Source organism: Rutidosis leptorrhynchoides, chromosome 4 (assembly GCF_046630445.1).
Source record: "Rutidosis leptorrhynchoides isolate AG116_Rl617_1_P2 chromosome 4, CSIRO_AGI_Rlap_v1, whole genome shotgun sequence".
In the NCBI taxonomy this organism is placed as follows: domain Eukaryota; kingdom Viridiplantae; phylum Streptophyta; class Magnoliopsida; order Asterales; family Asteraceae; genus Rutidosis; species Rutidosis leptorrhynchoides.
The window spans coordinates 203387315-203400649 of NC_092336.1; the positions used below are offsets into that span (position 1 = coordinate 203387315).

General features: G+C 33.9%; 1 protein-coding gene across 1 annotated transcript; it reads right to left on the minus strand.

Moving 5' to 3' along the window:
- Positions 1 to 6806: 6806 nt before the first annotated feature.
- On the minus strand, positions 6807 to 11979 carry LOC139843246 (uncharacterized). The gene is made up of 9 exons (XM_071833315.1): positions 11468 to 11979; positions 10386 to 10598; positions 9975 to 10175; positions 9435 to 9542; positions 9197 to 9334; positions 8511 to 8762; positions 8110 to 8430; positions 7619 to 7797; positions 6807 to 7273 (listed from the first exon to the last, which is right to left on the minus strand). Exons 1-8 carry the CDS (start codon positions 11951 to 11953, stop codon positions 7630 to 7632), a joined length of 1887 nt encoding a protein of 628 aa, XP_071689416.1. The 5' UTR covers positions 11954 to 11979; the 3' UTR covers positions 6807 to 7273; positions 7619 to 7629.
- Positions 11980 to 13335: the final 1356 nt, after the last annotated feature.

A 13335-nucleotide genomic window follows, 5' to 3' on the forward strand; every position in this document is an offset into this window, starting at 1 on the left:
AAAGTGAGTTTATAGGGGGTAAATTGGGCGGGCCAAGAGTGGCTTAGTGTTCCCGGATTGCATCCGTGCAAGAAAGCAACGACTAAGTGCACTAGATGGATAGCTTAGATAGGATTATTAGGCATGCCTAATAATTGTATCTATGGTTGATGATTAGCTTAGGCAAAGTCATTAAGCTTGCTTAATGATCTTATCTATGGTATGACTTAGCTTAGACACTTTGGGTGTCTAAGTAGATATGTATGCATTGTGGTTAAGGTAGCTTAGGCATATGTGTATGCCTATGGTTATGTTTAACTTAGACATAATTACTAGGATTGGCCTTAGTAAAAAATGTCTATGGTAAGGAAAGGAGCCGGATCCGAAAGTATGTAAGCAACCATTCGGGTTGGAAAGATTAAGTGATGCATTGTTTATGCTCAATGATATGTGTTCTTTTATTCGCCTATAACTCACTAAGCATGAAAGCTTACCTCCTTGTTGTGTTTATGTTTTTATAGGAACAAAAGGACACCGTGTGAGCCTATTTGAGGATAGCGGAGCATTGGTCATATAGTAAGTGGTAGTGCAAGTCCCTATTTTGAATCTAGCTCTATTGATACCGCTTATCGACGCTAAGGCTTTTGAATTCATGAATTATGTTTCTCTTGAATTGGGACCAAAAGTTATATTTAAGATGTGAAAGCGTATTGTTCATGACTAAATGATTTTTGTGATGTTTAATGATGTAATAAACTGTTTTAATTAAGTTGTTTATGTACTATGTTGTTAAAATGTGTTGGGTGAGGAAGAAATGGTGAAAATGTGATTTTTAAAGCAAGTTAAAGTCAGTACCAGCGACAGCATATGGTCGCGCCGCGACCCCATTTGCCGCGCCGCTCCAATGGGCTCATTTTGGTAACAGGTGGATTGCAAAACTGGTCTGAAATCTTTCGTTGGGCCGCGCCGCGCCGCGGCATATCACTGGGCTGGGTGGTCGACTAAGTTTAAAAAAAAAAAAAATTATCGTTTCAGGGCGTTAAATTGCTTCCGCTGATTAACTTCGTCACTTTGCTTCCGCTGTAAACTCATAAAGGAATCGAACTCCTTCACAGTGAAACCCTAATTGTTTGATGCAGAAACACAGCAACAAGTGTCGAGAGATAGAAAAGAGAGATGGAAAACAGATGGGTCAGAGTTTTGTGTCTAATGTTAGAGAGAAAATAGAAAAGAGAAAAGAGAAATAAAAGAAAAGAGAAAAGAAAATAAAATAAAGAAAAGCTAGAGGGTTTTATAAAAATACGGAACTACCCTCATGTGCAAGTCATGTGAGGCCCAAAACTGTTAAATATTGACAGATGTTGGGACGTTGGACCCCTGATGAAACTATTGCAAACCACAGTGACCCCCTAAGGTGAAAAAATTCTTTTAGACTCAACTTGTTGTGTCGAACAAACTACAGGGACCCCTCATGCAATTTTGTCTATATTGAATAATTTCAGTATATATGTAAACCGTTATCTTAATATATAGTTTACAATTATAATATGTATATCAAATATTGTAACAAAAATATATGCTTCCATTATACTATTTAACTCGTACAAACGTGACTAAAAATAATATTTGATTAAACAGTTAGTATATACAAATCTGATGTATATTATATGCAAAATTAAAAATAAAAATAAAAAAGATCAAAAAATACTTTAAAAGTTTTAAGCTCGTTATGCAGAAAATGATAATGGTTAGAATACAAAGCCGATAAACATGTTAAAATAATATTTTACATATACAATCGATCAATTTTCTACATAAAATTATACTAGTTGTTTAAAATGGTATAATATAGTTACTACATATATGATTGCTATTTTTGTAAAAAGAAAATGATCAATCATATTGATAAATAAAAGTTTGATATTAAAATTGTTAATTTTTTCAATGTTCATTAAATTAAGCATATTAAAAAATTTGATTATAGATTTACAATTTATTTATTTGAAAATAAAAATATTTTATAACTTATATGTATATGATTGTACTCCCTCCGTCTCAATACAGTTGTTCACTATTTCTTTTCAGATTGTACCAGATTAATTGTCATAAGTCGTCTTAATTCAATTATATGTTATTCCTCTTTTGAGATATACAAATTAACTGTTATAAGTAGTTAGTATATAACTCGTAGCTAAAATGATATAGTAAGTAAAAAATATCTAGTAACCAATTTAAAAATGAAAAGAAACAAAAATTTAAAACATCAAAACTTTATAGAAATCCCAAATTAAAAGGCATATCACCTTTTTAGCAAAGGAAAAAAAAATGAAGAATGTTAAACATAGCCATAAGCCCATAAGGGCTACGTTTAAGCAATTAATGCAAAGTGTTAATTTTTCATATTATAACGTACTTTTCATACTTAAATTCAAGTGGATCAGATTTATTCTTGAAAATATGTGATTTTATATTGAAAAATATTAATTTTGTAGTTAGTGCTTTATCATAGCCTTTAGGGCTATGTTTATTATTTTCCATTTTAGCAAAGGAAAAACTAATTAACCGAACGACTAGTGAAAAATCGTCATTTGGTGCGTATTTGATGGTGTTTAGTGCGTGTGAGGCTTAAAAATGAATTGAGCGCTTTATTAAACGAGCAACTCACACCATGCATGTTGCCGCTTGGTCAGTGCGTGTATCCCTTATCACGTGCATGTTTCCCATTGTTCTCGGTAAACACGCATAAAGCACCAAAGTAAACGCATCATTCTTGGTGTGTGATGCGTGGTCATGAGCATTATTCTAATATTTATATTTTAAGAGCATATTGTTAAACACTTTTGAAAATGAGAACATTTAGATCAATTTCTCCTTTAACTTTTATTATGCAAAACGAGGCCGCGCCACATAAATTATTACTTGACCTAATCACGACCTAAGGAGTAACTTTCAAAATGAAAAAGAGATGGTAAAAGCAATTCGTTTTCATTATAAAGAATGTGTATGTATATTTTCTCGAGAGTAACAACTGTTAAATTAATTTGTAGTACTCTTAATACAATGTGAGTATTATAATTATAGTTATAGTTTTTTTATTCTAATTTATTTATGAAAAGCAAGCAAAATTTTTTATTGATAACTACCATATATCAATTTACAATGGATGGACTCACGAAATTTAGATGCATGCAATCTAAACAGATCGCGTAACGAAAAGAAAATTCTACGCGTCAAACTACATGTAAAGTCATGTCAATGAAAAGCAGATTAAAGCAATTGGGTGAAGCCTATGCGAGTGATAAGCTGCTAACAGGATTGCAATTTTGATATCATCAACATGTACAAAGTGCACCGCCACCAAAAGTGGCATTTTGCTTTAACTAGAAAGAGGAGCCCGCGCGATGCCGCGGGGCATTTGGTTTGCGTATTCATAGTTAACGGGGCCTTTGAGTTGCGTATTCATAGTTAACGGAGCGTATTATAGGTGTGTATAAGTATTGAATATAGTCTGAAGTATTGAGGGTTTTTTTTAAGTGTCCGTTTTGCGTATAGTTAGTCCCGTTGTGGTCGTAAGATTTTTTTGAGTTGAACGGTGGGTTTTGAAAAATTTAACTCATATCGATCGAGAAGATAGAGCCCTCTAAAAATTCGGGTGGAATAAGTTTATTTTATTTTAGTAAAATTTTATATTTACATTTTTTACCCCTTAAAAAATGTGAATTTGAGGGGTTGTTTTGTAAATTGAGGTAAAGATGAGGGGCTGATTGCAGTGTGAACGCAAATTTAAAAATACAATCTAAAATAACTAAAACTACAAAAATTTTGGTGAGTATTAGTATATAGGGGCGTATTATAGGTGTGTATAAGTATTGAATATAGTCTGAGGTATTGAGGGTTTTTTTTAAGTGTCCGTTTTGCGTATAGTTAGTCCCGTTGTGGTCGTAAGATTTTTTTGAGTTGAACGGTGGGTTTGAAAAAATTTAACTCATACCAACCGAGAAGATAGAGCCCTCTAAAAATTCGGGTGGAATAAGTTTATTTTATTTTAGTAAAATTCTATATTTACATTTTTTACCCCTTAAAAAATGTGAATTTGAGGGGTTGTTTTGTAAATTGAGGTAAAGATGAGAGGCTGATTGCAGTGTGAACGCAAATTTAAAAATACAACCCAAAATAACTAAAACTACAAAATTTTTGGTGAATATTAGTATATAGGGGCGTATTATAGGTGTGTATAAGTATTGAATATAGTCTGAGTTATTGAGGATTTTTTTTAAGTGTCCGTTTTGCGTATAGTTAGTCCCGTTGTGGTCGTAAGATTTTTTTGAGTTAAACGGTGGGTTTGGAAAAATTTAACTCATACCGACCGAGAAGATAGAGCCCTCTAAAAATTCGGGTGGAATAAATTTATTTTATTTTAGTAAAATTCTATATTTACATTTTTTACCCCTTAAAAAATGTGAATTTAAGGGGTTGTTTTGTAAATTGAGGTAAAGATGGGGCTGATTGCAGTGTGAACGCAAATTTAAAAATACAACCCAAAATAACTAAAACTACAAAAAAATTTGGTGAGTATTAGTATATAGGGGTAATGATACTTTTTTAAGTGTCCGTTTTGCGTATAGTTAGTCCCGTTGTGGTCGTAAGATTTTTTTGAGTTGAACGGTGGGTTTGAAAAAATTTAACTCATACCAACCGAGAAGATAGAGCCCTCTAAAAATTCGGGTGGAATAAGTTTATTTTATTTTAGTAAAATTCTATATTTACATTTTTTACCCCTTAAAAAATGTGAATTTGAGGGGTTGTTTTGTAAATTGAGGTAAAGATGAGAGGCTGATTGCAGTGTGAACGCAAATTTAAAAATACAACCCAAAATAACTAAAACTACAAAATTTTTGGTGAATATTAGTATATAGGGGCGTATTATAGGTGTGTATAAGTATTGAATATAGTCTGAGTTATTGAGGGTTTTTTTTAAGTGTCCGTTTTGCGTATAGTTAGTCCCGTTGTGGTCGTAAGATTTTTTTGAGTTAAACGGTGGGTTTGGAAAAATTTAACTCATACCGACCGAGAAGATAGAGCCCTCTAAAAATTCGGGTGGAATAAATTTATTTTATTTTAGTAAAATTCTATATTTACATTTTTTACCCCTTAAAAAATGTGAATTTAAGGGGTTGTTTTGTAAATTGAGGTAAAGATGGGGTTGATTGCAGTGTGAACGCAAATTTAAAAATACAACCCAAAATAACTAAAACTACAAAAAAATTTGGTGAGTATTAGTATATAGGGGTAATGATACTTTTATTTTATTTGATTTTAATTTTAGCCAACATTAATAATAACGCAAGGTGTCTATTTGCCGGGATAAACCCTTTACCAAAAAAAAAAAAAGGTGTCTGTACCATTTGATACAAAGCAAATATTTATTTCACTAAATTAATTCTAACGAATATTAAGAGATATGGTTACAAGGATTTGGGTATATATAATGTCGAGGACACAAACAAAAATGATTTTGACACGATAAATACATTCATATGAAGTTCCGCCATCTAGAAGCAGAATTTGTTGCGGTTTATACTCAAAAATGACTTAATTGTGATATGAAAAGATAATATTTATCTATACGTTTTCTATAATGAGAGTTTTGTCATTGATGGAGCTCATAAATTGTGAGCTTCAACTATTAATTTCGGATATTTATGAAAGCTCAAAAAAATATCACATGCACTTTTCTCTTTGGTTGTTTACATAGAAGTAAAGCTTTTTCCTTCTGAATAAATAGCATCAAGAAACAAAATATAAACACGACTTTATATATATATCCTATCGGGCTAAACCTAATGGGACAATCTAATGGAATGATAGAACTAATTTAAAGGGGATGTTAATCCATGGGAAATTAGCAAAAATAAACTTTTTTAACGTTTTATCAAATTACATTAAAAAAAAAACTTTTCAAAATGGTTCGAACGAAAAAAAACTTTTCAAAATGGTTCGAACGAATGTTTGTTCGAACGCACATTTTATTCAAATTCCGGATATGATGCCTTTATTCTTCGATGACCGGTAAAATTTGTGTTGACCCAAGGCATTAAGTTCGTTCGAACCAATTGTTCTTATTCAAGTTCAAACCAATTGTTGTTCTAACTCAAGTTCAAACCAATTGTTGTTTTAACTCATGTTTGAATCAATTGTTGTTCTAACTCAGTTCAAATGAGTTCAAAACAATTGTTTGAACGGAGTTGGAACACCAATTGGTTGAACGCAATTCTTTGAATCAAGTTTGAACAACACTTGGTTAGAACCTAGTGCTAGGGGTCTAACATACAATTTTTACCTGTCATCCAAGAATAAAAGTCTTTTTAATACCAGGTGGATTCAAACAAAGATCGGTTCGTACCAATGGTGAATTTTGACAAGTTTTATTAGAAAATGTATTTAGGAAAAAAAAGAGAAAAAATTTAAAAAAAGAAAGTATTTTGACTAATTTGTCTAATTTCCGGTCAAGTCATTTGCTTGTGAAAAAGCAAAATTTTCATCTACAAATTAAACAGAAATTGAAGAATCATGCAAGCATGAAGGAGAAAATTAGTTTTATCGATTATTACTAGATTTACTAGATGTTAACGTAACACTTTTGGCAAATCAAAATCTCACATCGGGTGTGGACATGATATATATCGGTAGTTCAAAGGTAACTTCGTTTCACAACGTATATTGAGCATCTGTTTGTATTACCATGTAGTAGTAGTATAATCTGTAATGTCTACACTTTGGTCAATGTATATTATCAACAATTTTATGACCTCAAAAAACCTCACTGTAAATATACAACGTTGAAATTGATAACTGTCGTGAGCTCAAAACCTAATTCCACTTGCATCATGAAAATAGTTCACGCATCATCTTTAGTTTACACATACCAGGATTAGTGGTTATCGAAAGATCTACATTGCTCTAGATGCGATTACATATAAAAAAATACAAGTGAATCGAATAAGTATAACCTTACGCGTTTAACGATATGCTCCTAAGCTACAGAAATACACCTCAAGTTTAACACAGCTCCAAATTTTGAAATATGCTTCCAATTGTTTTATTCTAAATACGAAATACATTTTCTCTTCACTCTTTCTTTTTCCAGGCATGAATCAAGATCTTTGATGAAAAACCATATTCTTGTCATCAATCACAAACATTTTTTCGTGGATGTTCATCTTCTTCGAGTTATGTGTATATCATAGTTGATGATAGATCAAGTGAAGAGCTACAAAGATTTAACAATGTATATCTGCATAATAAACAAACGAATAATGTAAAGTTGACTGATTTATATACAAAATGGGACGCTTTAGGTAACGGTTTATAACAGGTCAAAAAGTTGAGCCAAAAGATTTTACACGAAAACATGTCAAGAGAGTCGGATGTTATCCAAACATGTATTTCATGGTATAACAGCTCTCATACCCTTTAATCTAAATCTAATTAGATTTTATAACCCCGTTGCAACAGGATTCTTTTGTATTCACATTTTTAAATTTAACAATTTTACACGTCCATAAATTATACCCATTATTATCCAACACGTCTATTTTGTCACTCCTAAATATATGTCTAACATGAAAATGTCACGTACCCCGTTGAAGATCACTTGTCTTCATCCTCGGAGTCGGACTTTGCAAAAACAGGTTGCGGCTGAGTCTCAGCATAGGCCGGAGCGATAAATTTCGGATCTTTTTCAGCCACATCAGCATACTTCAAGATAGCTTCTCTTGGGTCTTCATCCATCCATGTTTCTTTGATCATTCCACCTTGCTGGAAAATATCAATCACACGTTAATATCATCATGAATGGCAACAAAGTGATTACGAGATTTTGAAGAATCAGAACCTATAAATGACCGTTAGTAGAGTGTAGATAATAGTGTTTGGGTGTGGTCATTGATGTTTATAGTTGTAATAATCGGAGAATCGGTTAGTCTAACAGTTGTGAGATGGCAAAACTAATGATGGTGACTAAGTGGCAATAATCCAGTAAATAGTGATGTTGTAGCTAAGATGAAATATGCTAATCCAACATTGAAAACTATTATAATAAACAAAACTATAAATTTAAAAAGTTAATACCTTTAGAAGGTATTGTGTTAACAAGCTTCCTTTAGTTACACCGACTCTTCCACCAAATCCAGGCCCGTTCATCGGAGCTTCAGGCTTATGAGACTTGAGTGGATCTTTCAAGATCTTCTCACGCTGACGCTTACGGCTAGGTTGATCTCTAAATAACGGAAGCGCATGCGGGTTGTGAATTACGGGTTCAGCCTGGAAATCATCAATTGACTTTTTCCTAGGTGCACGAGCAACACACACGAGAGCACCTCTAGTGCTGAGTGTAGGATCATATAATACGTGGGTCCCTCCTTGGTGTTTATCCCCCACAGTCGCAAAAATCTAAAAACACAGTACACAACACTTGATCATCAAATTGACATGCAAAGGATAATAGCTTTAAAAAAAGATAATGAGCAAACCTGATTCAGTTTTGGGTGCCAAGCACATTGTACAACACTACATGTTGGTGAGATTCCTACTTTTGATACAAGTTCGAGTTTCTCTCTATCAAATATGCATAGCAACCCTCCAGTCGTGCTATCTCTTTCAACAGAAGTGCCTGTTAAAAAGAGCTGCTCATCGGGACTAAATGCTACATTAGTTTGTGCATAGTGATTTGGTAGGTCCTGAAATGACTTCAGTTCTGTTTTCATCTGACGAAGATCCCACACCTGATATAATTAACATATTATCATCAGAAGCTAAAAAATTAGTCCTTAGGACAGATAACGATCTTTGGATGTATGGAAAAATCAAAGAATGGTGTTTGTATTCTTCTGTTGCTTAGAATTCTAACTAATCGGATAAGTAGATATTTAAAAGTTTTGAATATAATTTTGCTAAAAAACTTGATGGATAGAAATAACAAGAATAATTACTTGAAAATAAATGATTTTTTGTCGGAAAAAGTACACAATTTGTCAATAAATACAGAAGTCACCTAAATTAAGTTCATGGCAGGGTATATCGCCTGATAATCAGTTTGAATGTAGAATAAGAATCTTACCACTGTATAAACAGAGGCTGAATCTATTTATTAAAATATTAAAATCACTTCAATATGGAAATGTGAATAACACCCAAAGTAGGATATAAAAATTTGTACCTTCAATGAACAATCGACACTTCTAGAGAGTAATGTTCGCCTATCACTTGAAAACTTAAGGCTGGTGATTTCATCTGAATGAGCATTGGCAACATAAATGTCTGGCCGACTTCCCCATCCAGGCTTAACACTCCATATCTGTATTAAACTTAGATTAATAAAAAAAAAAAATACCAATATATCATTTTTAAACTATTGAATGAATTATATCCGGGATAATCAATGAACAACATAATACCTGTATAGACCCATCACCAATACCACCTGCAATAGATTTCCCTTCACGATCCCAAGCACAAGTAGTAACAGGAGTCCTTCCGGGCTTTGCAAGTTTGGGTTTTATGACCTATAGACAGATTAATAATAACAATCAGTTATTTCCTTTCTGTTAACCTAGAGGTAGCAACTTCATCCATGTACTTATTAGGTGATTAACATGTGAACTTAGTTTTATCTCTAAAGAGTCAAATAACTAATGTTTTAATAACAGGTCGATATGGTCTATGGTTCATTCCATTATAGGTAGCAACTTCATCCATGTACTTATTAGGTGGTTAACATGTGAACTTAGTTTTATCTCTAAAGAGTCAAATAACTAATGTTTTAATAACAGGTCGATATGGTCTATGGTTCATTCCATTATAAAAAAGTGCTAATTTAAATATCAGTTAACCACGCATAACATATCAGATGAAAGTAGAAACTATATAACATACTTTAAATATCAAATATCAAAAACATCCGGAAGACAGTGCACATATGATATTAATAAATGCACCTGCTTTTGAGAATTGAAGTCATTGACATCCCATATACGCAATGAACCATCCTCTGAGGATGTTAAAATGGTCTCTTTTGTTTTTGGATGCCATTCTCCACATGTCAAACCTGTGATGTGGCCTTTTGTATTCTTCAGGTCACGAATATACATATCACCCTTCACAAACTCCCCCATTGTCAATCCATCACGATCGTATATCTGAAAACAAACTGGTATTAACTGAATAGATCTTGGTATAGAATGGGTTGGGTGCAAACAAGCTACAAACTGAATACAAATTTGGATGTGTTCGAGAAAAACTGCATGTTATTAAGTGAACCGGTTTTGTACAGTTGCTCAACCGTCCAGTCTGCCTTTTTTTGACAACTCTAAACCAGACAGATGATGGAAACAGAGTCCAACTTGTACCTTTGCTTGTGCAGATCCAGTAACACACAAGAATCGGTCAGCACTAGGGCTCCAGCTTATACTTCGAACTTGGTGTCCTTCTGAAGGTTCAATCTGTCTAAATGATTCCAAACGAGCATTCATCCCTTGAAAGTCATACATACGAACTGTGTAGTCATAGCTTCCAGAAAGTACCCTAGATCCTGAATGGTCAATTGCAAGAGCAGAAACAACCTGCATTTTGAAGGCCAAAATAATCAGCTTTCAAGAAGTAGAGTTACGTATACATACATTTTTACGGTAAACATAAACTTGATGGCTACCCCTAACTTCAATCGAACTGTTGCACCAAGTTGCACTAATCACTTCATAACACACATCCAATACAATATACACATAACCAATCCATTCACCTTGGTAAGTATAAATAAATTTAATTTTCAGTACGGTTTTCCTAAAGCTAAACATCATTCACTATGATCCACTAATATTAACAAACTTAAACAATTCAGTTACTCTATCACTAATTCATTATCATATTCAATCAAGTCAACAAATCACAGTCACGTTACATAACGCCCGGTCAAATGTACGTTTAGAAAATCAATTATTCTAACAATTGCAGCAACAAAAATAACATTAACAGCCCTAACTATCCTATTATACTTGGAAGTTCAAGAAATAAACAATCATTACAACACAAGATACAACAGTCCATAAAAGACCATCTTTATCCATGAAGGGCTTGATGAGCGTGTTGCTGGGTGGGGGGTGGGGTGCTTGATGAGCGTGCTGCTAGACTGCTGTGTAATGGGGGTGGAGTGTTAAGTGGCGTGTTGAGTGATGTGTTAAAATCTGATTGGAAGTTAGGTGAAAAGGGGGATAAAAACTAATTAAAAAATGGGGTAAAATGCGGCACATGAGCTACTTTGTCCGTGCTCACTTGATGCACACCACCAACACATGAGCCAACACGCCCCATTACCATGTGCTGGGTGGCGTGTTGGCCAACACATGGTGCAACACGCTTCCGTTAAATTCGGTCTAACATAAGTGATCATCAAAAAGTAATAGCCTTATTAATATATACAAATAGAAATTACCTTAGTATGTCCTTTCAACACAATCTCATTACTGAGAGGTATACGGTGCTGATTCCCCTGCTCCTCGTCAGACAGCTCCTCATCACTATCCGATTGCACCGGCGGCCTCGGTGGTCCGATAACCGGCTCGTCATCATCCTCATCATCAGAATCAACGGCAGGAGCTGGACGAGGGGGTCCAATCATGACGTCCTCATCATCGTCAGCTCCAGTGGAACTAGAAGCCGGAGGAGGTCGAGGTGGTCCAATTTCCACGTCATCGGTAATAACGGTGTTAGGTTTAGGGTTTTTTTGAAGCGAATTTAGCCAGGATTTAGAGGATGAGGATAGTGCAGGGAACGGTGAGTCGGTGGCGGTGGCGGTGGCGGTTTCGGTGGTGGAAGGACGGCGAGTGGCATTATGAATTGATTCGATCGATGTTTTCGATTTAGATTTTTTGCCGAAAGATAGAGGGAAATGAGCCCTAATTTCATCGTCTTCTTCCATTTGATTTTGTGTTTGATGAAGTGTTTAATGTTTATGTTTTTAATTTTAATTAATTTATACTGTTTATAGTTTTCCAAAATTCGTACTAAAAAAATCGAAATCCAAAATAAATTACAAGACAGACAAAACAGAAAATGTGAGGAAAAAAATTGGTTTTATGTTGGTAGATGCCAAAATCAACCAAATTTATTTTTGCCTTAGTTATTTTATTTTTCAAATGACGATTTTTTGACATCAGTAGATCCTTTATTTTAACGACATTCATTATTTGCACGTATCACACACGTTCAAGCGGAAACCCGAACCCGATCGACGGTATCTAGGAACGCATCCATCCGGGCAGTGTTTCTGGGTAGAGGTCCGTGAACGGATCCGGTAAAACCTCCCTGTAGGGTCAATATATACAACAATTATTGATGTTCAATCGTTTTAAAGAAAATCATGTCATCCCTAAGGATCGAACTCATTATCTCTCCCTACCATGACACAAAGTACATGGGAGAACCGTTGAACTATGCCCGCAAGTTCTTTGGTTACGTTATTTTGTTTAAGGATATAAATTGTCGATTAATTATCATCATACATGATCAATTTAAACATGTAATCACATATAACAAGAACATCAATTAAAACTTGATGGAAAAATTGAATTAGGATTAGATTTGATGATGAAGCCATGATCTTTAGGAACAGTCAATAACCCGTAGTAATATCGATGATCCGATAGATGGATTCTCAATCAGGTTTTATGGTGTTCTTGTTTGAGAGAGACTTTAATCGATACATACATGATATAAGACCACCTCTCTATATTTATATTTTATCATGACAGTTATTTCCATCAACTAACTGTCATGTTAGTTAGGGGTTTATCATGCCATTAAGGAAACATAAAAGGGTAAAGTACTAACGGTAATAAAGGCCATATAGATATGTACGGGCAATTCTAACATTCTCCCACTTTGCCTAATTACCATTTGCAGATAAACTTAAAATTATGTTGGCCAAGTTTATCTTAATTATCATAGTTTCATATAGCACCAAAGCAAAAAGATACAGTCTTACTTGTCGCGTTTGACACGGGACCCCTATCAATTATACTAATGGTACTACTATAAAATGTATCATTTCTTTAAGCCGAAATGACAAGACCATAATGTGATACACAACATTGGTTTGTCTATAATGGAAGTTAAGTGTACACATTTGAAGTAAATATAGACAAACAAGACATTATAGTGAAGGATATTATCTTAAAGTGCTTTCATTAACAATTAAACGTTATCATGAAATAGTACACTAACTACAACATCATGTAAGGTCTCGCAGAAAACCCATTTTAGTCACGTGACTTGTAAATACATTGGGTAATAGACCTTTAG

Coding starts and splice junctions, on each gene's coding strand:
- LOC139843246 (XM_071833315.1), bottom strand. CDS start 11,953: ATGGAAGAAGACGATGAAATTAGGGCTCATTTCCCTCTATCTTTCGGC. Junction 10,176..10,385: donor CTGGATCTGCACAAGCAAAG/GTACAAGTTGGA, acceptor GTTTGTTTTCAG/ATATACGATCGTGATGGATT. Junction 9,335..9,434: donor TTGGTGATGGGTCTATACAG/GTATTATGTTGT, acceptor AGTTTAATACAG/ATATGGAGTGTTAAGCCTGG.